This window comes from Terrapene carolina, unplaced genomic scaffold (genome assembly GCF_002925995.2).
Source record: "Terrapene carolina triunguis isolate 2854851 unplaced genomic scaffold, T_m_triunguis-2.0 Scaffold837, whole genome shotgun sequence".
In the NCBI taxonomy this organism is placed as follows: Eukaryota; Metazoa; Chordata; order Testudines; family Emydidae; genus Terrapene; species Terrapene triunguis.
Genome location: NW_020665188.1, coordinates 4592727 through 4618579, shown reverse-complemented (window position 1 = coordinate 4618579; position 25853 = coordinate 4592727). Strand labels below are relative to the sequence as shown.

Here is a 25853-nt window from a genome sequence, read left to right as displayed (position 1 = left end):
CATGCTAGGGAGAGCAGGAATCCAGTCAACATTTTGTTTTTAGAGAAACATTTTAATGTAGGAAAGGGTTAACAGCTTTGGGCAAAGGTAAGATTAGTAATAGAGTAAATACATATCTAATAAGTATAAAAATTGAAAGGAAAAATTAAGGGCTGGACTGGGATAGAATATAAGTTAGGGTATCTGATAAAGAAAAATATAGTGAGTGAAGGCTTCTGCACAAGGGCTGAGAAAGCAATAACCTGGGCAAAGTGGAGAAAGGTTTTGTTTTGGGTCTGGTGTTTTTTTGTTTTTAAATGTATCATCTCACTTATTGTCTTTGTTAGACTGAAAAGCTCTTCTGGGAAAGTACCATTTATGCATGTAATGCTCATACCATGCTGCTATTGTTATTGTCAAACATCAGAAGACAAAAAGTCATGCACAGGTTTTTGGCTTGTCCCACTGCTTATGCTTTCCAAAAATTACTTTAAAATGCTGTTTACACCAGGGGTTGTTTCTCAACCAGGGGTCCAGGGCCCCCTGGGGGGCTGTGATCAGGTTTCAGGGGGCCACCAGGCAGGGCCAGTGTTAGATTTGCTGGGACCCAGGGCAGAAAGCTGAAGCCCCACTGTGTGGGGCTGAAGCCCAGGGCTCCCAGCCCTGCCACCTGGGGCTGAAGCGTGAGCAACTTAACTTTGTGAGGACTCCTGCAGTGTGGGGCCCCAGGCAACTGCCCTGCTTGCTACACCCTAATGCTGGTCCTGGCTTTTATATGCAGAAAAACAGTTGTGGCACTGGCAGGCCATGGAGTTTTTGTAGCATGTTGGGGGGCCTCAGAAAGAAGGTTGAGAACCCCTGGTTTACACCCAAAATTTAAACAAGTATTTTTAGTCTTCCCTAGGAAAAAAATGGCAAAATAATTAATTCAAGTTACATAGTGATGAAAGCCATTTTAATTGATAGAAAGTCAGAAGAAACAGCAGATGTATTGTGGCTTGGGAACGTCTCACACTTAAACCATGAAAAGTGCTTGACCTTAAAGACTAAACTCAGAGCCAAAACACAGTTTTTAGTTTTTGTTTTGGAATTTTTCATTCCAAGTACATCCAAACTAACTGTTGTTCAAACAAATGTACAGATCAAAATAGGATCCAAACATTTATTGTAATACTCATCCACTAAAAATGTGAATATACATAGAACAGCTTCATCAGTATTACTGTAGATTAACATTTAGGTTAACATTTGGCAAGTCCAAATGAAACAAAATTGTTGATTTTTGTTTCCTCACAATGCAAACAAATAGTAAACTGGGAGTTTCAGAGAAGTAACGAGGAGGAAGCAATGTGGGCAAATGAGAACCCTTCATCTATCATTTGTAGCCTGCAATAACTTCTCCTCACAGGCCTGAGGTTTCTCGCGTTCTAGACAAACAGCAATTCAGATGAATTATAAAGCTCTGATATTATTTGCTTATTTGAACAAAAATATTTAACATGTACCAAAACAGCAAAGCAGGAGGAAAATGGTTACTGACATAAAGGGATGATATCCTACAAAGATGACAAAAAGAAAGGGTAGTCTTATAACCAAACAAATAAACTAACTCAAAACTGGGAATAAACCTAGTCCTTATTCACACTTGTTGATTCATTAATTATAACTTACTCCAAATTATAGTCTGTTTATCTTGACTTTTCCCACCCCCCCACACCCCTTTTCCGGTCTGGTGATTTTGTAGATTATATACTTTTGATGAAATTCAACATATTGTTGTAGAAAAAGAAGTAATGCTAATTTAGCCAATATTTTCTATAGGGATCTAATTACAGAACTGTGAGAGGAAAAGAGTACAATAGACATGGTTAACGGTCATATCTTCACCAGCCAACACTAATCAAGCATGGTGAGGTTAGAGTCCAACCCTTCAACATAATGCACAGCAGCTGTGCTGATGGAGGCCTGTTGTGCTGTAGCCCTGCAATGAGCAAATAATTGAAGATACAGACTCGTTTTGTATTTAGTTACGAAATTAACTAAAACTGATAAGGTCTGGAGGAAAGAAAGGCATTAGAGGCTTCTTGGCTCAACAGCACTGTATAATTCTGAGTGCATTTATGCTCTAAATTGATCCTCCCTTAATAAAATCAACTTAAAACTAGCTGTTTACAACAAGCTTTATCTGATACAGGGAAGGATACTGCTTTATTTCCCATCCACCCCACTGTGCCTTCATAGTTCTACTGATCTTTTACTTTGAAACAGACCTCTTAAACATCTGAAGAATTGTCTTTTGCTTATTCTTGGTCAACAGTGATTGGATATCCTTTGAGTCACAGCTGTTGACACAGTTCAACACTTTTCCTCCTCTGACACTCGGCGATTTCATCTGGAGCTTGCTGGGAGGCTGCCAGTTCTCATTGTGGGAGCTTCTTCGCGGTTTCCGATGACTCGTTTCAGTCTGGCTCTTGGGAGATGTTGACTCACTTGCCATCTTATTACTACCTCTCCCAGTTGGAGATTCCTCCAGACATGGAGATGCTTTAGGACGTAGAAGGTACTCATCTGGAGAGCCTTTCTTTCGGTTTAATGTCTTTTGCTCCCTGTTTATCTCTCTCTGAAGTTGCAGAGCCAGGAGCCTGTCTTGCTCCTCTTGCTTCCGCCTCTCATAAAGCTGCTTCTCCAAATCTATATGCATTTGCACATTAAGATCATTTACTTTCTCCTCTTGGTCTTCATAAGTTTCTGGGAAAGTTTTCCTCCTTTTATCAATCAAGCATGAATCAACTGCTGATTCAGTTGGAGATTCTTGAGATTTTCTTTTTGGTGTCTCCTTACTGTTCCGTAACACATTTTGTTTCTTTCCTTCAACTGAGCAGTTTGCAGCCACTTCCATGAGATTATGGGATGCATCCCTGTTCTCTAATTTGCCAGATGTCACAGAATCAACTGCTTCCTGAAGAGACGAGCTAATTTCTGCACATTTTTCAGAGTCTATGTTCTCTGTACATGTAGGGTTATCATTTTCAAAGGCACTTCTGGCTAACTCTCCACTGGAAGAAGAAAGTCCAGTATCAGGCCTTTCCTGTTTTGTGACATTGCGAAGTGCATTTGTAATTTTATCTACCTGATAGTTTGCTCCGGACAGACCTTCCCACTCAATGGGATGAGACCCCACTACAGGAGAGGTATTTAAATAAGTCAGACATGATTCTAAAAATGAATCCTTAACATTTCTGTCTTGAACAGTGGAGAAAGTTTGTGGAGACAGTGTTGGCATTTCCTCTCTATCCTTTTCTTGCCACATTAAGATGTCATCTTCAGTGCTATTATTTTCCTACAGAAAAGATAAGGCAAAACTGAAAACAAACCGATCAAATACAGCTTGGTGAAAAGTTAATCTTCCATAAACTTTTACTTCTGTTCAAATATGTTTATTGTCCTCTGATGAGTTTTTATATAAATAGAAAATTTGATAAAATAAAAAGCAAGCTTCATTTCTGTTGGCTGCATTAGCTCTGAAAGCTAGAGGGTATTAAGCTGGATTCTTTTCTGGCCTGTGCACCAACTGAACTATTAACCAAGTCACCATTGTATAATACTTGTTGGGGATGATGCACAAGTCAAAATGTATACAAGCTTTCCTTCCAGATGCCATATTGAGTTTGCAGTTAGAATATTTTTTTTGGTCAGAAAAGTAGAGGTCTCATACATAAGGAGAAATTACTCCTGCTTAGCAGACCTTAACAGTGAATTTTCTGGCTCCAATACTTGGTATCAGAGAATCAGAATACATATTCAGATCTTGCAATTTTTCACAGAGTAACAAAAATATATTTTGCCTAGTCAGTGATACAGATTGGATGAAATGCTTTCTAAGGCCATTTCTGAAATTCTATTTAAATACAACCTTTACCTTTTTAAGATGACAGTGTGTTCATTTTTATGGTTATATATGTACTTCCAGTCTATAAACCCTCAACAAAAAGAAAAAAACCTGCAGCTACTAATAAATAGTGCCATATATAACTTCAATATGGAGACAGATTACCATAGAAAAGGAGTTATTCCTGCGTTTCTCTGCTTTTTTAGAGAGCGACATTGGTACCGAGGCACAAGGTGGCTTTGGAGATAGATACCTTAAGGAGGAAAAAAAAAAAAGGCACATATTAAGACAAAACTTTAAGCATCAAATTAAAGTCTGAGAGTCCTCCACATTTCTCTGAACCTTCAGATCAGTGTAGGTGAGTGTCCCACTATTATCTTCCACATTATCCTGCGCTGAAATACCGTAACATTCAGTAGCTTCCAGTTACCATAGATTACTAATAAAAAAAAAAAAAAAAGTATGCCAAAAAAGTAATGCAGTTCGCCACTCGAATCCAAAGATTAAACGATAGCTTATTTTACAAATGAAAAAATCATTTACTTATAGTCATTTTGAAGGCGATTTGTTGCATCAACAAGAAACAAAATGCTTGGTATTATACTTTCCGAGCCTCCTTGAAGCCATGAGAAATAGTTCATATTTACTTTAAAAGGCAACAGTGATTACACAGTGTGGCTACCAGCCACAGCTGGAGGACCATAAAGGGTCAAGTTCTCTGATCCTAACTGGAAGACTGGATGGCATACAAATCTATAAGAACTGAAGAACACTTCTCTGAAAAAGTGAACTTAAAAAAGAAAAAAAGTTAACAGAAACGGATCTGCCAGGAACAGAACTAAAGTTGAGTAACAAGAGGGGCCACAGTGATAAAATTTAAAGAATATATCAACATAGAATAAATTCAGCCTAAGTAGGCCAATGGGACAACAACAGGATATTGAGGCAGAACACAGTGATCTTAAAGTGAGGTTACAGTCGAAAGAGTCAACTATGCAAAGGCAGCACTTGTTATTCAATAGATCTTCCTGTATGTGTCAAATCTTATCTGTTTACTGACATTTTCACTATTTGCCTTGCAGCTACAGGAGAACAAGAATGATTCTATTCTTGGCCATACATCAACAGAATTACTAACTGAGCTCCAACTGCAGAATCTCTATTGCTATGTCATCTCAGAGGAAGAACACAGCTTGACTTTCAGATTCCAGGTTGAATTTGCTCTCCTGACAATCAGAAAATCCATCTTTTTATCTGTTACCTGAGCAAGTTTGATAAGGAAGTAGTGGAGAGAATCAACACAGAATGCCAGTGTGCTCTTTTACAGTGGTACTTTTCAAATTTTAGCCACACTTAGTTCTTTCCAAACTAAAAACCATATTTCTCCTTTCACATGCTGTGTTTGTTGTGGAAGTGTACCAACAAATCTTGGACAGAAAGGTGGATTACTTACTTTTGGATGTCTCCAGAGTTGCTTGATTTGTTTTTTGTCTTGCATGAACTAATTGGAGATGGGCCAGACGTGTGATTGTTTGCATGTAAAGGAGTGCTGAACATGTGTTCATCAGTAGACTTGTTCTTTAATGACAGGAAACATACAGAAATTAGACAAAATTGAAAATAAGCGTGCTTCTATACACAGGATTAGTTATTTGCATGAATTCTTTGGAGCTAACAATAAGTATAGATAGGGAACTGCACTCAGCATGCATTAAATTTATCTGGAGGCAGTGGTATCAGGAGAAGAGTTTTTCATTAGTGATAAATTCATTGTTTTTCATTAGTATTACCACAAAATGGCAGGTTATATCAAATACAACAGAGCTATGTACATCCCACATCTATATATATTTCAATGGTTAGGATTCTTCTAAGTTACTCTTCCTCAAACATTGCCATTGCATTTTCCATTCCCAAGCACAGGCTACAGACATTAACCTCCTCCAAAACAGCATTTTTTAAAATGATGGCAGAAGAGAGGAGCTCCTGGTATCCAAGGTGGTTACTATGGAGGAGATTTTAAATCAACTACTGGTAAACACTTCAAGTGTATTTTAAAAGTGGAAATTTTTATTTTCTCCTCTCTTGTTGGATTTTAAAACATAATGCTCAATAAGTTATTTAAGCATTGAATATTTAATGTTGGGTTCCAATCTAAAATTTGAAGAATGTTTTTGAAATTCTTCATAAGGATTTTTGCATATGCTCTGGAAGATATAAAGATCACTCACTTTGAGAAACACACTGCTCTAATGCCCCCTAGAGCTAAACTCACCAGATTGATACTCAGCTCCCATGCCAGCTCTTCATCTTGTTTAAGCTGTTCCTCCATCTCTCTCTGCCTTTCTTCTGCCAGCCTGTGCACTTCTTCTTCCTCTGCTAATAGCCTCTGAATGTACTCCTCACTTGCTTTGCTCTCCTCTTGTTCGTGTGCCCACCTCTCTGCCTTCGCCTATAAGAGAAGTTTTTAAAAGATCTCAAATTAAATTTCAAGTGAATCTGCAGACAACACATTATTACACTAGAACCTCTCTATCTTACACTTCATTAATATGAACATCCCATAATTCACAAAAAGGCACTCTTCATGTTTCTCAGCAAAAATTTAATAACAGAGTGCTGTGAAACTTCACTATTAAGACTTCACTAAAGTTAGCATATATACAGGATGCAATCTAGGATACTATTAAGTATTAAAGCTTCAGTAATCAAAAGAATCAAGTACACTAATGAGCTACCTTTTGATTCTTAGGCCTGGTCTACACTAGGCATTTATGTCGAATTTAGCGCCGTTACATCGAATTAACCCTGCACCCATCCACACCACGAAGCTATTTAGTTCGACATAGAGCTCTCTTAAATTCGACTTCTGCACTCCTCCCCAACGAGAGGAGTAGCGCTAAATTCGAAATGGCCATATCGAATTAGGCTAGGTGCGGATGGAAATCGACGCTAATAGCTCCGGGAGCTATCCCACAGTGCACCACTCTGTTGACGCTCTGGACAGCAGTCCGAGCTCGGATGCTCTGACCAGCCACACAGGAAAAGCCCCGGAAAAATTTGAATTCCTTTTCCTGTCTGGTCAGTTTGAATAGCATTTCCTGTTTGGACATCGTGGCGAGCTCAGCAGCACTGGCAACGATGCAGAGCTCTCCAGCAGAGGTGACCGTGCAATTCCAGAATAGAAAGAGGGCCCCAGCATGGACTGATCGGGAAGTCTTGGATCTCATCGCTGTGTGGGGCGATGAGTCCGTGCTTTCCGAGCTGCGCTCCAAAAGACGGAATGCAAAGATATATGAGAAGATCTCTAAAGCCATGGCAGAGAGAGGATACAGCCGGGATGCAACGCAGTGCCGCGTGAAAATCAAGGAGCTGAGACAAGGCTACCAAAAAACCAAAGAGGCAAACGGACGCTCCGGATCCCAGCCCCACACATCCCGTTTCTACGAGGCACTGCATTCCATCCTGGGTGCAGCCGCCACCACTACCCCACCCGTGACCGTGGACTCTGAGGATGGGATATTGTCCGCGGCCGGTTCCTCGGACATGTTAGCGGACGGGGAAGATGAGGAAGGAGATGAGGAGGACGAGGCAGTCGACAGCGCTTGCACCGCTGATTTCCCCGACAGCCAGGAGCTCTTCATCACCCTTACCGAGATCCCCTACCAACCGTCCCCAGCCGTTACCCCGGACACAGAATCAGGGGAAGGATCAAGCAGTAAGTGTTTTAAACATCTAAACATTTATTTTTAACAGAACTGGAATATTTATATTATTAACAATGGGTTTTTCATGATTTCTTTGCCTTAGGCGCTTAACTATTTAGTCCCAACTATTTTAAAAAAATCTAACAATGTCCAGTTTTTCATGATTCTGCTGCCCAAGACGCTCCACTCTTTAGTCCCTGCCAGTGCAGCTACACCAAAATCCGGTCTATATGTCCGGGGATAGAGATGAAATCCTCATGGGAGATCTCAACGAAGCTCTCCTGGAGGTAATGTTCAAGCCTGTTCATCAGGTTCCTGGGGAGAGCGATCTAATTGGGTCCTCCATGGTATGAAACGTTTCCGCGCCAGGAAACAATCAAGTACTCAGGGATCATTGCCCTGCAGAGCATGGCGGCATACGGCCCTGGTTTTTGCAGGCTTTCCCTAAGCATCCGTTCCTTTTCGCTGTCCGAGATCCTCATCAGGGTGATGTCGCTCATGATGCCCTGCTTTGAATTAGGTAGGGGAATGTTAGTATTGGGACTGCTTTACAGCCACGCGGTGGAGGCGGGAGAGGGGCAGCATACAGGGATCTTTCCCTGGGACAGCCGCGAGGGGGTGGGACAGGGGCAGAGTTCATGCTTGCCTGATTGCTGGCAGCAGAGACTGGCATTGCTTTCAATGTGAAAGGAGGCCAGTGCTACTGCTGGAGTTTTAAGCAGCCACAAGTCTACGGCTTACCATGTTTGCCCGCTACACAAATTCCGGTGTCCTGCCCCGCTTCTCAGATCGCCACTGCAAGACCACAGGCACTGAAGGCGAGGGCCGAAAATTCGACCTTGTCCTGAGTGCGCATGTGATAGGTGCAGTGCATGGTCTTGTTCACAGAGAAAGACTATGTTCTTTGTTCACAACTACATTTATCTTTCTGAGGAATTCACTCCCTTTTTGCCATTCCCACAGCCACATCTGCGACTGTCTCCCAACTCAGCCTGGCATCACACTCCCAGAGGCTAGCGCAGATTAGGCGGAGGAAGAAGACGACGCGGGAGGACATGTTCTCAGAACTAATGTGCTGCTCCCGAGCCCAGGCAGCCCAGCAGACATAGTGGAGGGAGAACTTGTCCCAAATGCACAGAGCAAACATGGAACGGGAGGAGAGGTGGCGTCAGGAAGACCAGCAGGCGACTCAAACGCTGCTTGGACTGATGAGGGAGCAAACGGACACGCTCCGGCGCCTTGTGGATGTTCTGCAGGACCGGAGGCAGGAGGAGAGAGCCCCGCTGCAGTGCATCTGTAACCACCCTCCCCCGCCACCAAGTCCCATACCCCCCCTCACCCAAAGCCCAAAGAAGGAGGGGCGGCAGGGGCCGTGAAAAGTTTCACTCCACCCCTGCAGAGTGCTCTAGCACTAGAAGGCTCTCATTCCCCAAAATTTGAAAAGTCCTTTCCTACCCACCTCACACAAGCCCCCGTCCAAGTTTCACCCCCCCCCGTTTCATGTGTAGTTACTAATAAAATATACGTTTCTGTTAATTACTGTTTCCATCATTTTCTTTTGGAGGAGAGTCTGTGTGAAGGGGGGGGAAGGTGGTTGGTAATTGGACAGGACAGTCACCTTTAGCAGGGTACAGAGGCGGGGGCAGGTCCAGCAGCAGGGCACATACACAGTGCAGTTACTAGTTACCCTGGTCAGTCTGGGAGGTGGTTTTCATGTTCTGGGGGGGGGGGGGGGGGGGGGGGGGAGTGGTTGCTCTGTGACTTTGTGGCGGGGGAGGGCAGTTACAGATCTTATGCAGCGGTCCTTATCCTGGATCACAGAGCCACGCAGCAGGGGATCTGTAACCCTCCTCCCCCTGCCAGAAAGTCACATAGCCGACACATGCACGCAGTCCCGCCCAGGACGGCTGGAAGGCTCCGTTGAAACAAACAGTCCACCAGTGAGGAGCCTGTCATTCCTGGAGTTTAGAGGCATCATTTGCATCACTACACTACACCCGCCCCCCACCACAGTCTGCGTCCCAGGTTTAAAATATTCCCGCGAAAACAGTAATAAAGACAACGGTGTTCATTAAGAAAATAGAACTGATTTTATTTTTTGGGAAGGGGGTGAAGGGGGTATGTAGCTAGAGAGGATAGTCAGCATAAACTGGGTAAAGAAACGGGTTCAGCTTCTCTTTAAACAAAGTTAATAGTCACAGGTTACCCTGCTCACTGAGGAACCTAGCTTTCAAAGCCTCTCGGATGCACAGCGCGTCCCGCTGGGCTCTTCTAATCGCCCGGCTGTCTGGCTGGGCGTAATCAGAAGCCAGGCTATTTGCCTCAACCTCCCACCCCGCCATAAAGGTCTCCCCCTTGCTCTCACAGAGATTGTGGAGCACACAGCAAGCTGATATAACAATGGGGATATTGGTTTCGCGGAGATCACAGCGAGTCAGTAAGCTTCTCCATCTCCCCTTGAGACGGCCAAAAGCACACTCCACCACCATTCTGCACTTGCTCAGCCGGTAGTTGAAGAGTTCTTTTTCACTGTCCAGGGCGCCAGTATAGGGCTTCATGAGCCAGGGCATTAGCGGGTAGGCTGGGTCCCCGAGGATGACTATAGGCATCTCCACATCCCCAAGAGTTATTTTGTGGTCCGGGAAGTAAATACCTTCCTGCAGCCGTCTAAACAGACCTGAGTTCCTGAACACGCGAGCGTCATGAACCTTGCCCGGCCATCCGATGTTGATGTTGGTAAAACGTCCCCTATGGTCCACCAGTGCTTGCAGCCCCATAGCAAAGTAGCCCTTTCGGTTGATGTACTGGCTGGCCTGGTGGTCCGGTCCCAGGATAGGGATGTGAGTTCCATCTATAGCCCCACCGCAGTTTGGGAATCCCATCGCGGCGAAGCCATCTATGATGACCTGCGCGTTTCCCAGGGTCACTACCTTTGAGAGCAGTACCTTAACGATTGCGTTGGCTACTTGCAGGACAACAACCCCCACGGTAGATTTGCCCATGCCAAAGTGGTTCGCGACTGACCGGTAGCTGTCCGGCGTTGCAAGCTTCCAGAGGGCTATGGCCACTCGCTTCTGGACAGTCAGGGCTGCTCGCATCCGGGTGTCATTGCGCTTCAGGGCAGGGGACAGCAACTCACAAAGTTCCAGGAAAGTCCCCTTCCGCATGCGAAAGTTTCGCAGCCACTGTGATTCATCCCAGACCTGCAGCACTATGCGGTCCCACCAGTCCGTGCTTGTTTCCCGGGCCCAGAATCGCCGTTCCACAACATCCACATGACCCATTGCCACCGTGATGTCCTCGGCGCTGGGTCTCGTGGTTTCTGACAGGTCTGTGCTACTCTCAGACTTCAGATCCTCACCCCGCTGCCGTAGCCTCCTCGCCTGATTTCTCTGTATCTGCCTCTGGGAAAGGTGGATGAGAAGCTGCGAGGTGTTGAGAACGGCCACAACTGCAGCGATGGTCGCAGCGGGCTCCATGCTCGCAGTGCTGTGGCGTCCGTGCTGTCACTGACCAGAAAAGTGCGCGAACTGATTTCCCGCCGGCGCTTTCAGGGAGGGAGGGCGGTAGTGACGGACGGATGACGACAGTTACCCAAAAGCACCCTCGACACATTTTTTTTACCCAGAAGGCATTGGCGGCTCGACCCAGAATTCCAATGGGCAGCGGGGACTGCGGGAACTGTGGGATAGCTGCACACAGTGCACCGCTTCCAATGTCGACGCTTTCCCCGTTAGTGTGGACTCACAAAGTCGAATTACTGTCCTTAGTGTGGACACACACGTTCGACTTTGCAATATCGATTCCACATATTCGATTTAAGTGAAATCGAACTACCCTCGTAGTGTAGACATACCCTTAGAAAACTGCATTTGTAAACTTGCTAATCTGCAAGATTCAGTGACTTGCAAAGGATCTCCCAGTGAGTGTGAAAAGGTTACTTACCTGCAGCTAGAATTCTCCAACTACGTGTATCTACAGAGAACCTTGAGAAAAACATGTGCCCTTGAAACAGCAGACTGGAAACCATCCATATTGCAATGACTGCTGAAGCTGTTCATTCTCTCATACAGCTAATCATTTAATGCAGGGATATGGAAGACGGAATAGCACTCATCTCTTTCAATTCCTTTCTAACCCTTTAGAGCGTCAAAAAAACTAACATAGTAGGGTGGGTGAGTATGGCTCTCTTGATGCAATATACTGAGAACTCCAGTTATGGGTTAAAATCTTTTTTTCCTTTAGGAATTACCTCTCCAGACTTTCTTTCTTTGGAGATCAGCCAGCAGAAACCACCCCAGTCAGACTAAAGGCATTGTGTTTGTTCTGCATTACCTTGACTACAGACTGGAAAAGCTTGAACTATAGAGTGGAGGTGTAGAAGTGGCCGAGGGAGGAATGTTTTAAGGTGCTCGTGAGCGTCTGACCCTGGCAAACCCTCGCAGGGCTCTGGGCCGAAGACCGGTGGAGTGGGAGGGCCCAGGCTCCCCTACCACCCTCTAACCACTAGGCGCCATCTCTTTCAAGTGCCAGCCATTACAACCCTTCTCCATTCTTCCATCAATGTCAGCCCTGACATCCCTATAATCTCCTTCCACACATGCTGTAAGAGGAAGGTCACACACGATCACTGGGCTCACTCAACTTCCTTGTTGCCGTAATGAAAAACAATGCAGCCACCTGAAAAAGGTGGTACAAGAGCATTCAGACATTGGTTCAAATTGAAAATCTATAAGCATTATTAGTACCATATTTAATTCCATTTAGAAGGGTCCTAAAGTCGAGAGTAAAAAAGAAGCAAGTGATCAAATAATTCCTGCACTGAGCCCAACAATTTGTGGTTGAACAAGAGCATGTCTTTAGAGAAACATCCAATCTTTATTGAAAGATGAAGAGTGAGAATTAGTCACATTCCTTGGTAAACTATTCCAATGGTCACCTACACTGACTTAAAATTGTACACCTTATTTCTTTGACTTCCAGACGTTTGATATTGTTATGCCCTTGTGTGCTAGATTAAAGAGCCCAGTAGTATCAAATGCCCTCTCCCTGGGTAGCTTCTTGTACATCATGATCAAGTCACCTCTTAATCTTCTCTTTAATAAGAAAAAAACTGAACTCAAGTCTCTCACTGTAAGGTGTGTTACCAAACCTCAAACCATTCTTGTAGCTCTTTCCTCTTCAATTTTCCATTACAGCACTAAACTTACTTTCTATTTTAAAAGAAAGAAAGAGGAAAGTTATTCTAATTAAATAGTCAAATACTGGAGTCATTCTATACATACAAGATTCAAATAAATCCATACTCAAGGCAGTTACTACTTTAAACAGGATTTTCTAGACTTACCTTGCTAATCTCTGCCTCATATTCCTGTCTCAGTTCCCCAGGCTTGCTTAGCTGATGCAGTGGTTGGGATATACAAACTAATCCAGAGGAAAAGAGAAGGGGAGTGTGGAGAAAACAAAATGATCACTTTAAATAGCTCAGATTTGTATAGATTCTTTTCATACCACAGCCCATTACAATTTCATATTATCCTAGTTTAACTTAAACCTAAAACATGCAGAACACAACCATATCCAAGACTGCACCTTAACTCAATTGTGTTCACCTAGTGGGAACATTCAGTATGTTCCAATTCATTGAGAAAGCAAATGCATCTCTCAATCACTTCCAGCTTCCCTCACCCTCTATGAGGAAAATGACCAGGCTTCCTTACACTGTAGGATAGTGCAGCATGAAATGTAAAGATCTTAAAAGCTGACCTTCAAAGTAAAAAAAAGAAGAAAAAAAAAAAAGTCTGTACTCTCTTTTGTTCTTTATAGTATATAAACAGCCTGAAATGTGTGTTGCTCTGTTGCTTTGAAGCTATTTAACAGGATTCTCACTCTTGGGTGTAAAAAATTCTTGACAGGATAGAACTCTCAAAGCTAATGTGTTGCAGGGCTTCACCTCCACATATCAACAGAGGGAACATTCCCATCCTGGACTGGCAGTGATACAGTTCACTGGTGTCCTCAGATGTCAGTTTCTTTTTCAAACAAATGGAAGAAATTTATCAATTCACAGCTGTACAAATAAAGCCACTCAAACTCTGATGATGCCACAGCACAACTGGTTGCTGAGCTCTGTGACTTTATCCTCACACACAACTATTTCAAATTTGATGACAATATATACACCTCCAGACCAGTGGCACCGTTATGGGCACCCGCATGGCCCCACAATATGCCAACATTTTTATGGCTGACCTGGAACAACCCTTCCTCAGCTCTCGTCCACTCATACCCCTTCTCCACCTATGCTACATTGATGACATCTTCATCATCTGGACCCATGGGAAAGAGACTCTGGAAAAATTTCACCACGATTTCAACAGCTTCCACCCCACCATCAACCTCAGCCTGGACCAATCTACCCGGGAGGTCCACTTCCTAGACACCACGGTGCAAATAAGTGATGGTCACGTTAACACCACTCTATACCGAAAACCCACCGACCACTATGCCTACCTTCATGCCTCCAGCTTCCATCCCAGACACACCACACGATCCATTGTCTACAGCCAAGCACTGAGATACAACCGTATCTGCTCCAACCCTTCAGAGACCAACACCTACAAAATCTTCACCAAGCATTCTCAAAACTATGATACCCGCATGAGGAAATAAGGAAACAGATCAACAGAGCCAGACGTGTACCCAGAAGCCTCCTATTGCAAGACAAGCCCAAGAAAGAAACCAATAGAACTCCACTGGCCATCACATACAGTCCCCAGCTAAAACCTCTCCAACGTATCATCAGTGATCTACAACTCATCCTGGACAACGATCCCTCACTTTCACAGGCCTTGGGTGGCAGGCCAGTCCTCACCCACAGACAACCCGCCAACCTGAAGCATATTCTCACCGGTAACCACACACCGCACCATAGTAACTCTAACTCAGGAACCAATCCATGCAACAAATCTCGATGCCAACTCTGCCCACATATCTACACCAGCGACACCATCACAGGACCTAATCAGATCAGCCACACCATCACCGGTTCATTCAACTGCACGTCCACCAATGTAATATACGCCATCATATGCCAGCAATGCCCCTCTGCTATGTACATCGGCCAAACTGGACAGTCCCTACATAAAAGGATAAATGGACACAAATCAGATATTAGGAATGGCAATATACAAAAACCTGTAGGAGAACACTTCAACCTCCCTGGACACACAATAGCAGATTTAAAGGTAGCCATCCTGCAGCAAAAAAACTTCAGGACCAGACTTCAAAGAGAAACTGCTGAGCTTCAGTTCATCTGCAAATTTGACACCATCAGCTCAGGATTAAACAAAGACTGTGAATGGCTAGCCAACTACAAAAGCAGTTTCTCCTCCCTTGGTGTTCACACCTCAACTGCTAGAAGAGGGCCTCATCCTCCCTGATTGAACTAACTTCGTTATCTCTAGCCTTACTCACTCTTGCTTGCATATTTATACCTGCCCCTGGAAATTTCCACTACATGCATCCGAAGAAGTGGGTATTCACCCACGAAAGCTCATGCTCGTATACATCTGTTAGTCTATAAGGTGCCACAAGACTCTTTGCTGCTCAAACTCTGATGGCAATGAATGGACAAGTGAGACTCCTGTAAGAATATTATTTTCAAAGAAGCAGAATTAAGCATGTCTCCCTCCTTCTTGATGAAGGATATGATGCCCTGATTACTTGTTTGAAATTTCTGGGATATCAGGCTCTGAAGGTTCTCAGAACACTCAGAACTGTCCTTATTTTGCAAACACTAATGTGCAGGTTTTATCAGTGGAGCAAGTTCATAGCATGTGCCTATAATTTTATCACTGCTTGATCTAGTGTGTATTGTTACTCTTTTTATTAAATGGGACATTTCTTGAGCTACTTACTTTCCAAAAGTAAGAGTCCTGTAATTTCCTTTTTTAAAGATACCATTATTATTATTATTATTTTTTAAAGCTACCGCTCTTGATTAAGTAGCTTAAGAGATGTCCTATTTAATAACAGGTTTCAGAGTAGCAGCCGTGTTAGTCTGTAGCCGCAAAAAGAACAGGAGTACTTGTGGCACCTTAGAGACTAACAAATTTATTAGAGCATAAGCTTTCGTGGGCTACAACCCACTTCTTCGGATGCATATTTAATAAAACATTCTCACTAGATCAGACAGTGATAAAATTATAGGCTCCTGCTCAAACAAACCAATTTGATTTTTTAAATAAAGAAAGAGAGAAGCCAGGCCCTTTCAACTGCATAAGGTAAATACAAATGTTTCAAGGATACTCTACCATCACAATATATTTTCAAATTTGGCTCTCTCTACACTAATACTTTTAGTCGCAAAACTTTTGTCGGGCAGGGGTTTGAAAAAAACCCCACACCCCTGACCAACATAAGTGTCAGTGGCAGAGCATCTCCTGCTGACAGCTACCGCTGCTTGTTTGGGGTGGTTTAATTATGCCAGCATACAGCGGCTACACAGGAGACCTTACTACTGTGCTGCTGTAAGATCTATAGTGTCGACATAGCCTTTGGCTCAGCTAGAGAAAAGACACTGACAGAGTGGGTTATGACAATATCAAAATTACAAACTCTGTGTTGTAATAGAATCCTGTTGTACTGCATTCCAGACAGCTGCCCTAATTTGGGAAAGGTGTATAATATCTTGTTGAAAGACCATCACTAAGACCAATCTGGGGCCACTGACTCAGAATAAACACTATGGAACAATGGTCTCTACACAAAGGTCTGCAAGGGAGGGGCCCAAACCTGAGAGTCAGATCTGGAGTTTCTGAATTTGAGCACATGGCACAGAGACAGAGGCCTTATTTAAGAGCTGGGTTCTGCTCTGAGCAAGGGGCTGACAACATATATGGAGGACTTACAGGAGAGGTGGCAGGAGGGACTCTGCCCAGCCTGAAATGCTGATGAACCATGGACTCACAAGGGGTGAACTCAGACTAGGGGCAAGTGCATCTCACTACTTTTGTTATTTTCAAAGATATGTAATGCTCAAGTGCTTTAAGACTAAAAGTTACTGTGGCTAAGAAATTCCTTTGCTAAGCTTGTTTCCTGCCATGTTGTCTTTGAAGAAGTTAAACTGGAAGCCCAGAATACCCACAGTCACGGAGTGTGTGTAAGCAACTGGGGGCACAAGCAGTGCTTGATTACAGGAGGGCTGGGAGGGGAGGGAGCAGTCCCCCTTACTACTTTTAGAGGCTACCCCACTTCTGATTTATTCAAAGGCAGCAGGGCAGCTTTGTTTTGGCCCCTTACTTCTCCCTTAGTGGCCTGTAGCAGGGCCAGGAATGGCAGGGAGAGCAGCAGCAGCAGCAGGTGCTGCTCCCTATGGCAGGAGAGGGGCATTGCAAGGAGAGGAAACAGTCTGCAGAGAATGAATACTGCTGGGAGAATGGGCCCCAGCACCAGCACTTCATGGGGGCACCGTGAATGTCCCCCGACCACAGCAGGTCCCACTTGCCCAGGCTCAGTGCTTCACTGGCAGATCCTAGGCTCTGATGGCCTGCTCTGGAGAAGCCCTTTCATCCTGCCAGGAAGCACAAGGTGCTGCCCAGTGTGCTGGCCAGCTACTTGGAAGAGATTGGCTCAAGCCTGCTGTGTCCTGTCTTGACCACTCTTCCTCTGGTAACAGGCTGGGGGAGAAAGATGGGAAAGAGAGTTGGGGGACTGGGTGAGCCCAGGGGGAGAAGGGACCATCCCCTTCTAGGAGCTCTAAATTGGGGAGAGGACCTGTGGGATGGGAGGGGAGTCAGAGTGGAAGGAGGGCCAGAGACGGGAGTCAGGGGGAGGCAAAGGTGGAATAGGGAAGCTAGGGGGTATTGGCTGGGATGATTTAGTTGGTGCTGGTCCTGCTTTGAGCAGGGGATTGGACTAGATGACCTCATGAGGTCTCTTCCAACCCTAATATTCTATGATTCTATGAAAAGGTGGGAGGAGGCAGGTTAAAGGCAGGGGGAAAAGGCAGATGGGGGTATAATGGTCAGTGGCAGGTAGAAGGGATGCTGTGGTGGGTGCAGAAGGGAGAGTTATTAGTGGGGGCGGAGGCAGGCGGGTAACAGATAGGGGAGATAGGGGAGTTAGGGGTAGGGCAGGAGGGGGAATTAGGAGTAGGGGAGGCAGGGGTAGAAGTTAGGGGGCAGTTAGGAAGGGGAGGAGGCAGGGCAAAAGGGAGAAGACAGTTTTGCCGCAGCAGTACTTTAGGTAAAACAATATGCCTATAGGCCTTTTCTTATTTTAACGTTTTCACTCTGTTTACTTTGTTCCTTTGGATAAACACTTTGTTTTGAAGAAGCTGATTTGAATCGCTCCATTTACCTACTCGTCACTAGTCTTAAAGAGAAGTCTTTAGCAGCAGCGAAAACCTAGATGACCCTGCTAGTTCGTAAACAGGGATGCTCTGACCTGGAGACCTGGTTTAACAATGGAATGACTTGCATGCAGGATTCCATCCTAAGAGCAAGCCTCTCACTTGGAAGGGTTGCCCATGGAAACTCAGTGAGGGGGGCCAAAGGTACAGTTCACCCTGAACCATGACAAGCATCCCATACCCTAAGCTGAAATAAATTTGTTTCATAGATCTCTGATTTAGAGATCACTCACATAAGGCTACCCAGGTTAGGATATATCTCTGAAGATCCTCTTGTGGCAAAAAACCCTTTGATATCATAGTATGACAACCAGAAAATTCCACAGGGTTCTCTCCAGAGAGTTGTGATAGTCATGACATCTTCACATGAAGAAAAAAATCTGTATAAAACAGTCACAAATAGCCAGGAAACCCAATTTAATACTAAGAGACAATCTGTGTTCCTGTTGCAGGCTTTACTTGGGGCCAGCAGGCCTAGGGGGCAGGCTGCACCTCAACAATCTCCCACAGTTTTGGGATTCCCTTGTCAGGCAGTCTGAGGGCCTGGTTGTCAAGTTATAGTCCGTCATCCCCCTGTGCTTCCTGGGTTCTCTCAGTCAGCCAGCAGCGGAGGGAAGGGGTACCAACGCCCTCCCCCTCCAATGGGAAAGTGGTGAGGAGGGAGTCTCAGACCCTCTTAGCTAATACATTAGACCAGCCTCCCCTGGGCCACTTCCTACATCTCCTGTTCTCTCTTTGGCTCGGGGTGCAATCTCCACATACTGCTTCCCTCTCAGCAAAGGGTTGCTCTCACAGTCTCAACAATTCAGATAAACCTCAGCTTTGAGCAGGGGGTTGGACTAGATGACCTCCTGAAGTCTCTTCCAACCCTAATCTTCTATGATCACCTGGGGCATCCCAGTTCACTTTCAGGTGTCCAGTTGTTTCCTCTTGTTGGAGTGGGTGAGAAGGGGGTGAGGCCCCTGCCCTCCTGGTCAGATCTTACTCCAGTCCAGACCTTTCCCCTGTAGATCGCTTTGTCCCAGAAGCTACAGGACCTTACCCCTGGGGGAATTCTGCGCCACTGCGCAATGCAGAATTTTGCAGAAATTCATTAATGTTGTGTGTCCAGAATTTCCTTTTGCCCACAAAAATGGTCTGCAGTGCAGCTGGCCACCGCTGGGGTCCACTGGACCTGGCAGAGCCCAGCTTGCACATAGAAGACACTGCCCATCACAATTCCCTGAGCAACAAGTCTGTCTGCTGATATTTAAATACAGAAGAGGAAAGATACTGAAATAATTTGTTGAAAATCCTGAGGAAACCTCAGGAGTAAATAAAATCAACTGATATCATTGAAAGCGTGCAGCCCTCCAAAACTATTTGGTTGGAACTTCTAAAGTGAATATGAAGTTGGAGGGTTAAGACCCAAGGCTGAGAATCCTGATGATGATGATGGTGTCTAAAGAATTTTTTTCACCTTATTTTACCTTAGAAATATCAGGAATGTCAAGTTTGGTCTTCCCTGGTTTGACTAAAGAATTCATCATGCTTCTCCAACACATATAGACCTTAATAGAAAGGATTGGTGTGGACAGAGGGGAGTTAAATCATTGATATTAACCTTTTCTCCTAAATATTTTACTTAATTAGGTGTCAAAACAACCAAGTTTTAAACAGTTTAAGAGCAAGTCTACACTTAAAATCCTGCACCGGTGGAGCTGTGCTGCTGTAGTGCTAAAGTGAAGATGCTCCTACACTGACGAGAGAGCTCCTCAAGGGGAGGTAGCTATGTTGACGGGAGAAGCTCTCATCTACATGGGGGTTGAGATCGATATAACTACGTTGCTCAGGGCATTGATTTTTCACGCCCCTGAGCGACACAGTTATTCCGATATAGGTCTGTAGTGTAGACTTGGCCTAAATAAAAATCACTCTGACTCTCAGTTAACCATGTTTCACTTCCTTGTGGTTGTGATGTCAATCCTAGTAGTTGTCAGAACCTTGGGCTTGAACCGATACCCACTGTTTTTTGGGAAGCAGCCTAGGCCATCATGCCACAGTGAGACATTAGATTACAAGGGAATTCACAGACTTAGTGGGCCAGCTTCCAGGGTTCCATGACCTGCTTCCTGATTGGCCACAGGATCTTGACCCTGATTGGTTGGTGACTATATATAAACTTACTGCCTCCCTTCTGGCCTTGTCTGAGCAAGAAGCCATTGCCTGCTAGTTGATACTCAGACCCACCTGATCCTGCCTTGCCCCACCTGACCTAATCTGGCTGCTTCGCCCTGACCCCAGCACCCTCCTCGTTGTACCTTCCCCTTGGACTAGATCTTCCAGCAATCCCTTGTGTTAACTCTGACCACCACTTGGGACTGCCCATTGACCTGCCCGACTCCCCGCCATTACAGTAGTCTATCCAGCAGTCTCCCAGGCTGTGCCTACTCTAAGAAAACTGGAACCTGGTGTCAATAAAACGTAGACAGGGCTTGGACATTTTTAACCATGTCACTCATACTACGTTGGTAATCAAATAAAAAGACCAAAGCACCATTTACAGCCTCCTCTATTACCACTACTGGTAATTTTCCTTGCATAGACAAGATGCCCATTTTTTGTGTAAATCACAAAACAGAAAAACAAATGTGCACTTTTGAACAAACATACATGTAGCTTGCCTTCTTTAGATTACATAAAAAAGGGCACAAGCACATTTCTTTCCTTGCAAATTACCTTTAATTTCCCAGATGATTCAATAATTTAGCTGCGCCAGCAATTACTTTATGATCTCACTTCATGACATCCAAGCTCACTAATACCAATTACTTTCCTACGGCACAAACAGATACAAGACAAATGTCATTTTACTTACTGTCCTCTTCCAGATCCTGTCCATTAACTCTGCGCTGGCATTCTTCTGGGTAATTCTTTTGAATCCTTTCCCACAGTTCCCAATTGATAAGAGTATTTTTGCGGGCATTATATCGCGCCCAAGAAGAGACCCACCGGCGGCAAAAAGGGCAGTACAAACTTGCCTTCTCTACTGTCAACTGGAAACAAGAGTTACAGAGTGTGTGGTTGCATGGCAGGGTCACTGGCTCCACAAAAATGTCCATGCAGATCTGGCAAAGACAGTCAGTCAAGGAAAGAGGAGCCTCAGATTTCTTTGACATTTTGATTCCAAGCAAAAGAAGGAGGTTAATGCAGCATCAATACCTGCAGCCAAAACAAAAACCACATTTCTTACTTGGTACTATCAAGAATACAATTTAACAGAGTTTAAAATGTTTGCTGAATAATGTATAAAAAGGCTTGAGCTATCAAAATGTATGCTTAATCAGCTATTTCTGTTCATCATCCCCAAGATTCCAGATTTGCAGCCTAAATTAGAAATCCTTCTCAAAGTCATTTACTATCCTGAAATGATTAAGACTACATCAGCAATCCATGTTACACAAAATGCTTGGAAACGAACTGCAAAGTTTTGAACAAATCCTGAATGCTCTATTATAAAATTCCAAAATAGGAAAAAAACAAAAAAAACAAAAAAAAATGTATGCAGGGCTTGAAAATTTACATGCATTAACTAGCTAGGGTGAAAAATACTTTTCCCAACACACCCCTTTTCTCCTACAAAGATATGCCCCTTGCAACACCACTTGTGGGATGGGGAGTATGCTTAACACGCAGGTGAGAAGCCAAGCCCATTGGCCCTATTTCCCCAGCCTGTCAGTTCAGGAACAGGGAAGGTATTGGGATTTCTACCAGGGTGATTCCTTTAATTAAATGGCAGATGAAATTCAATGTTGATAAATGCAAAGTAATGCATATTGGAAAACATAATCCCAACTACACATACAAAATGATGGGATCTAAATTAGCTATTACTAGGGCCCAACCAAATTTATAGCTAGGAAAAATGATTAACGGACTGTGAAATATGATCTCCCCTGTGAAATCTGGACTCTAGCCAGCAGCTCCTATCCTGTGCAGGGCTCCAGATGCTCCCCCACCAGGGATTGAAACAACTTCTTCCCCTGCAGGGTCACTCCCAGGGAAGGTCAGATGCACCTCTGGGATTCTCCCCAGCTGCAGGAAGCTCCACAGCTCCAGCTGTTACACCCCTCCTCCCTGCCCCAGAGGCTGCAGTTCTAGCTGTCACCATCCCCCGCCTAGGGAGGCTGCGGCTCCAACTGTCACCCCTCTGTGTGGAGAGGCTGCAGCTCCAGCTGTCAGCCCGCCATGGGGGAGGGAAACTGCCGGAACCAGACCGATGGTAACTCATCCCCCAATACCGTGCAATCCTCACTTCTTTGCTGCTGGTGGCTTTAGAGATGGGTGCCCAGGCAACAGCCTTCCTCACTGGCTGCCCAGCTCTGAAGGCAGTGCTCCTGCCAGCAGCAGGGCAGAAGTAAGGGTGGCAATCCCATGACCCCCCTACAATAGCCTTGCAACACCCCCTCCCCAACCGCCTTTTGGTTTGGGAACGCCAAGGTTACAACACCGTGAAATTTCAAATACAGTAACTCCTCGCTTAATGTTGTAGTTATGTTCCTGAAAAATGCTACTTTAAGCGAAATGAAGTTAAGCGAATCCAATTTCCCCATAAGAATTAATGTAAACAGAGGGGATTAGGTTCCAGGAAAAAAAATTTCAGACAAAAGACTATTATTTTTATATATATATATATATATACACATATATATATACACACACACACACACACACACACATACACACACACACACACACACAGTATAACTTTTAAACAATTTAATACTGTACACAGCAATGATGATTGTGAAGCTTGGTTGAGCTGGTGAAGTCAGAGGGTGGAAGAGGGTGGGATATTTCCCAGGGAATGCCTTAGTACTGAATGATGAACTAGCACTCGGCTGAGCCCTCAAGGGTTAACACACTGTTGTTAATGTAGCCTCACACTCTACAAGGCAGCACGACTGGAGGGAGGGGAGACAGCATGGCAGAGAGAGACAGACACACACACACACACACACCGTGTGAGAGAGAGAGAGATGCGCATTGCCCCTTTAAGTATGCTGACCCCACTCTAAGTACACTGCCTTTTTAAGTAGATAAACAAGTTGAGACAGCAGCTGCAGCCAGCAAGCTCCCACTGTCCTGAGCCCTGTCGTGTCCCTCCCCTGCTCTGTGGAGATGGGGTAAAGGAGCAGGGGGCAGGAGACGGGTGGAGGGGGACACCCTGACATTAGCACCCCTCTTCCCCCTGCACAGCAAGCAGGAGACTCTCGGGAACAAGTCCAAGGCAGAGGGCAGGCAGGAGCAGCACACCGCAGTGGGGGGGAGGGACAGCTGAACTGCCCGGCAATTGATAGCCTGTTGGGTGGCTACCGCACAGTGAACTTAGGGGAATGGGGAGCTGATGGGGGGCTGCCAATCCACCCTGGTTCCAAGCCCCCACCAGCTAGCTCCAACGGGCTGCTCTTCCTGCAAGCAGTGGACAAAGCAGGCGGGTGCCAAACAACGTTATAAGGGAGCATTGCGCAACTTTAAACGAGCATGTTCTCTAATTGATCAGCAACGTAACAACGAAACAACGTTAACTGGGATGACATTAAGTGAGGAATTACTGTATAAACACCTGAAAATGTGAAATTGACTAATTTTAAACAAACACACACACAGGCTGTGAAATTGACCAAAATGAACTTTGAATTTGGTAGAGCCCTAATAATAATAATACTGTAACTATCATAATGCCACTATATAAATCCACGGTACACCCACACCTAGAATACTGCATACAGTTCTAGTTGCCTCATCTCAAAAAATACATTTTAGAAAAGGCACAGACAACTGCAACAAAAATGATTAAGTGTATAGAACAACTTTCACCTAAGGAGAGATTAAAAAGACTGGGACTATTCAGCTTGGAAGAGATGACTAAGGGGGTGTATGATAGATCGGGGTTCTCAAATTGGGGGTCACGAGGTTATTACATGGGGATCCCAAGCTATCAGCCTCCACCCCAAACCACACTTTGCCTCCAGCATTTATAAAAGTGTTAAATATTAAAAAATGTGTTTTTATTTATAAGGCGGGGGGAGTGTCGCGCTCAGAGGCTTGCTGCGTGAAAGGGGTCACCAAGACCAAAGTTTGAGAACCACTGAACCAGTAGGACTATATATTTGAAGCCACCTATTCCACACCATTATTGGAAAAGATGAGCACTCTCTCCTCCCTCTTGCTGTATTTCCAAGTTTCTAGCTGATGAGGTTGGTGATGGGGAACATTTCCAATACTGTACATATTTTCCAGCCTCTGGGTTGAGGTCCTCTTTCTCAATCAACACCTCCATTAATTGCATCATGAAATTAGTCCATTCTTGTCTGTTTAACTGTTACCGACATGATTCTGAACACTAGTAAAGAAAACTGACAACAGTCTGGTCAGATTTTACTGATTTCATCTGGCAAAGCTCTGAACAGAAGCATAGGCAATGGGATTGTCGGTAGACTCAGGGAAGCAACACTATATCTGAGACATGTTTGGAATGTCATTTTCACAACTATAGAGAATACTTTATTTTGCAAAGTTTAGGGAACTCTCCTTGCTCAAGAAAGCTGGACGACTTTAAGTGAGGAGTTACTGTACAGGGCCTCAGTTTTATTATCACCTGAAGTTGATCTACAGAACAATATTGAAGGTTAACAGTGGTTCTTGCTCAAAAGGATAGTTTACTTGCATTCATCTGGTTGACTAACCTAGGGCTAAAAAGCTGAAATGAAGTAATCAAAACTGAAAAGCCTGAAAAAAAGTGAAATGATAAGCTGCATACCTTTTGTTGTCCAATATGATTTTGTGATACTTTTATGGACCATCCCATACCTTCCTCACAGCATTTTCTGTCTGCTCTAGTAGTACTGTGGAATACATTTCACGGGCCCTGATTTAAAAAAAACAAACAAACATATAGATCACTGATACTCAGACTAAGGCTCAGGAGCACAAGCAGCTCTCCTGCACCTCTGTGCAGCACATGATATTAAAGCACCATGTGATTTAATTAACAACCAATCAGGATGCACTTTTACTATGTTATTAACCAATTGCAGTTGATAAAATAATAATACTTGGTCAGACATTTAGTTGTGAGAAAATATATCTATATATTAAAAATAGTAAATGAAATTCACACTACAGTGGCTCTTTTGGGTAATGCTGATTACTAATTTGGCTCCTGAACCACTGAGGTCGGAGTATCACTGATATAGATCAGAGCAGAACAAGTGACAATATATAATAATGAATATGTATTTTGTAAATGCTCCAAGTTACAAAAGCTTAAGTTTAAGAAACCTCTCCCAATGATCTCCTCAGAACTACAGGGAACATTTATATAGGTAATAGTTAACCCATTCAGCTTGGATCCAGGACACTCTGGCAACTAAAAAGGAGCAGGTAGAGACTGTTGGAATATGCAGTCCAATAACCAAGCTTTGGACATTCTGGGATGCATGCTATGAAATGCAGCACTCACTTTCAGAAAACATTATTTCAAAGACATGGAATGGACAACGATGGAAGAGACTACCAACCACCTGACCAGGATGGTGATAGTGACTGCGAAATGCTCAGAGAGATTAGAAAGGTTATAAAAATAAAAAAACTCAACAATAATAGGGGATTTAAACTATCCCCATACTGACTGGGTACATGTCACCTCAGGAGGGGATGCAGAGATAAAGTTTCTTGACACCTAAAATGACACCTTTCTTGGAGCAGCCAGTCCTGGAACCCACAGGATGAGAGGCAATTCTTGATTTAGTCCTAAGTGGAGCACAGGATGTAAACCGCTTGGCTAAAAGGGCCACCAGGGCTTAAAAAAAAAAAAAAAAAA

General features: G+C 44.3%; 1 protein-coding gene across 1 annotated transcript in view; it reads right to left on the bottom strand.

The window, feature by feature from the left end:
• Positions 1-647: 647 nt before the first annotated feature.
• The window catches only part of RNF168 (ring finger protein 168), a 30757-nt gene continuing 5551 nt past the window's right edge, over positions 648-25853 (bottom strand). Inside the window, exons 2-8 of the mRNA XM_024217526.3 lie at positions 24792-24899; positions 20847-21190; positions 12923-12999; positions 6144-6320; positions 5322-5446; positions 4034-4121; positions 648-3319 (exon numbers count right to left, since the gene is read on the bottom strand). Of these exons, the coding sequence (XP_024073294.1) occupies positions 2234-3319; positions 4034-4121; positions 5322-5446; positions 6144-6320; positions 12923-12999; positions 20847-21147 (1854 nt within the window). The 5' untranslated portion in view covers positions 21148-21190; positions 24792-24899 and the 3' untranslated portion in view covers positions 648-2233. The remainder of the gene's footprint in view (positions 3320-4033; positions 4122-5321; positions 5447-6143; positions 6321-12922; positions 13000-20846; positions 21191-24791; positions 24900-25853) is intronic.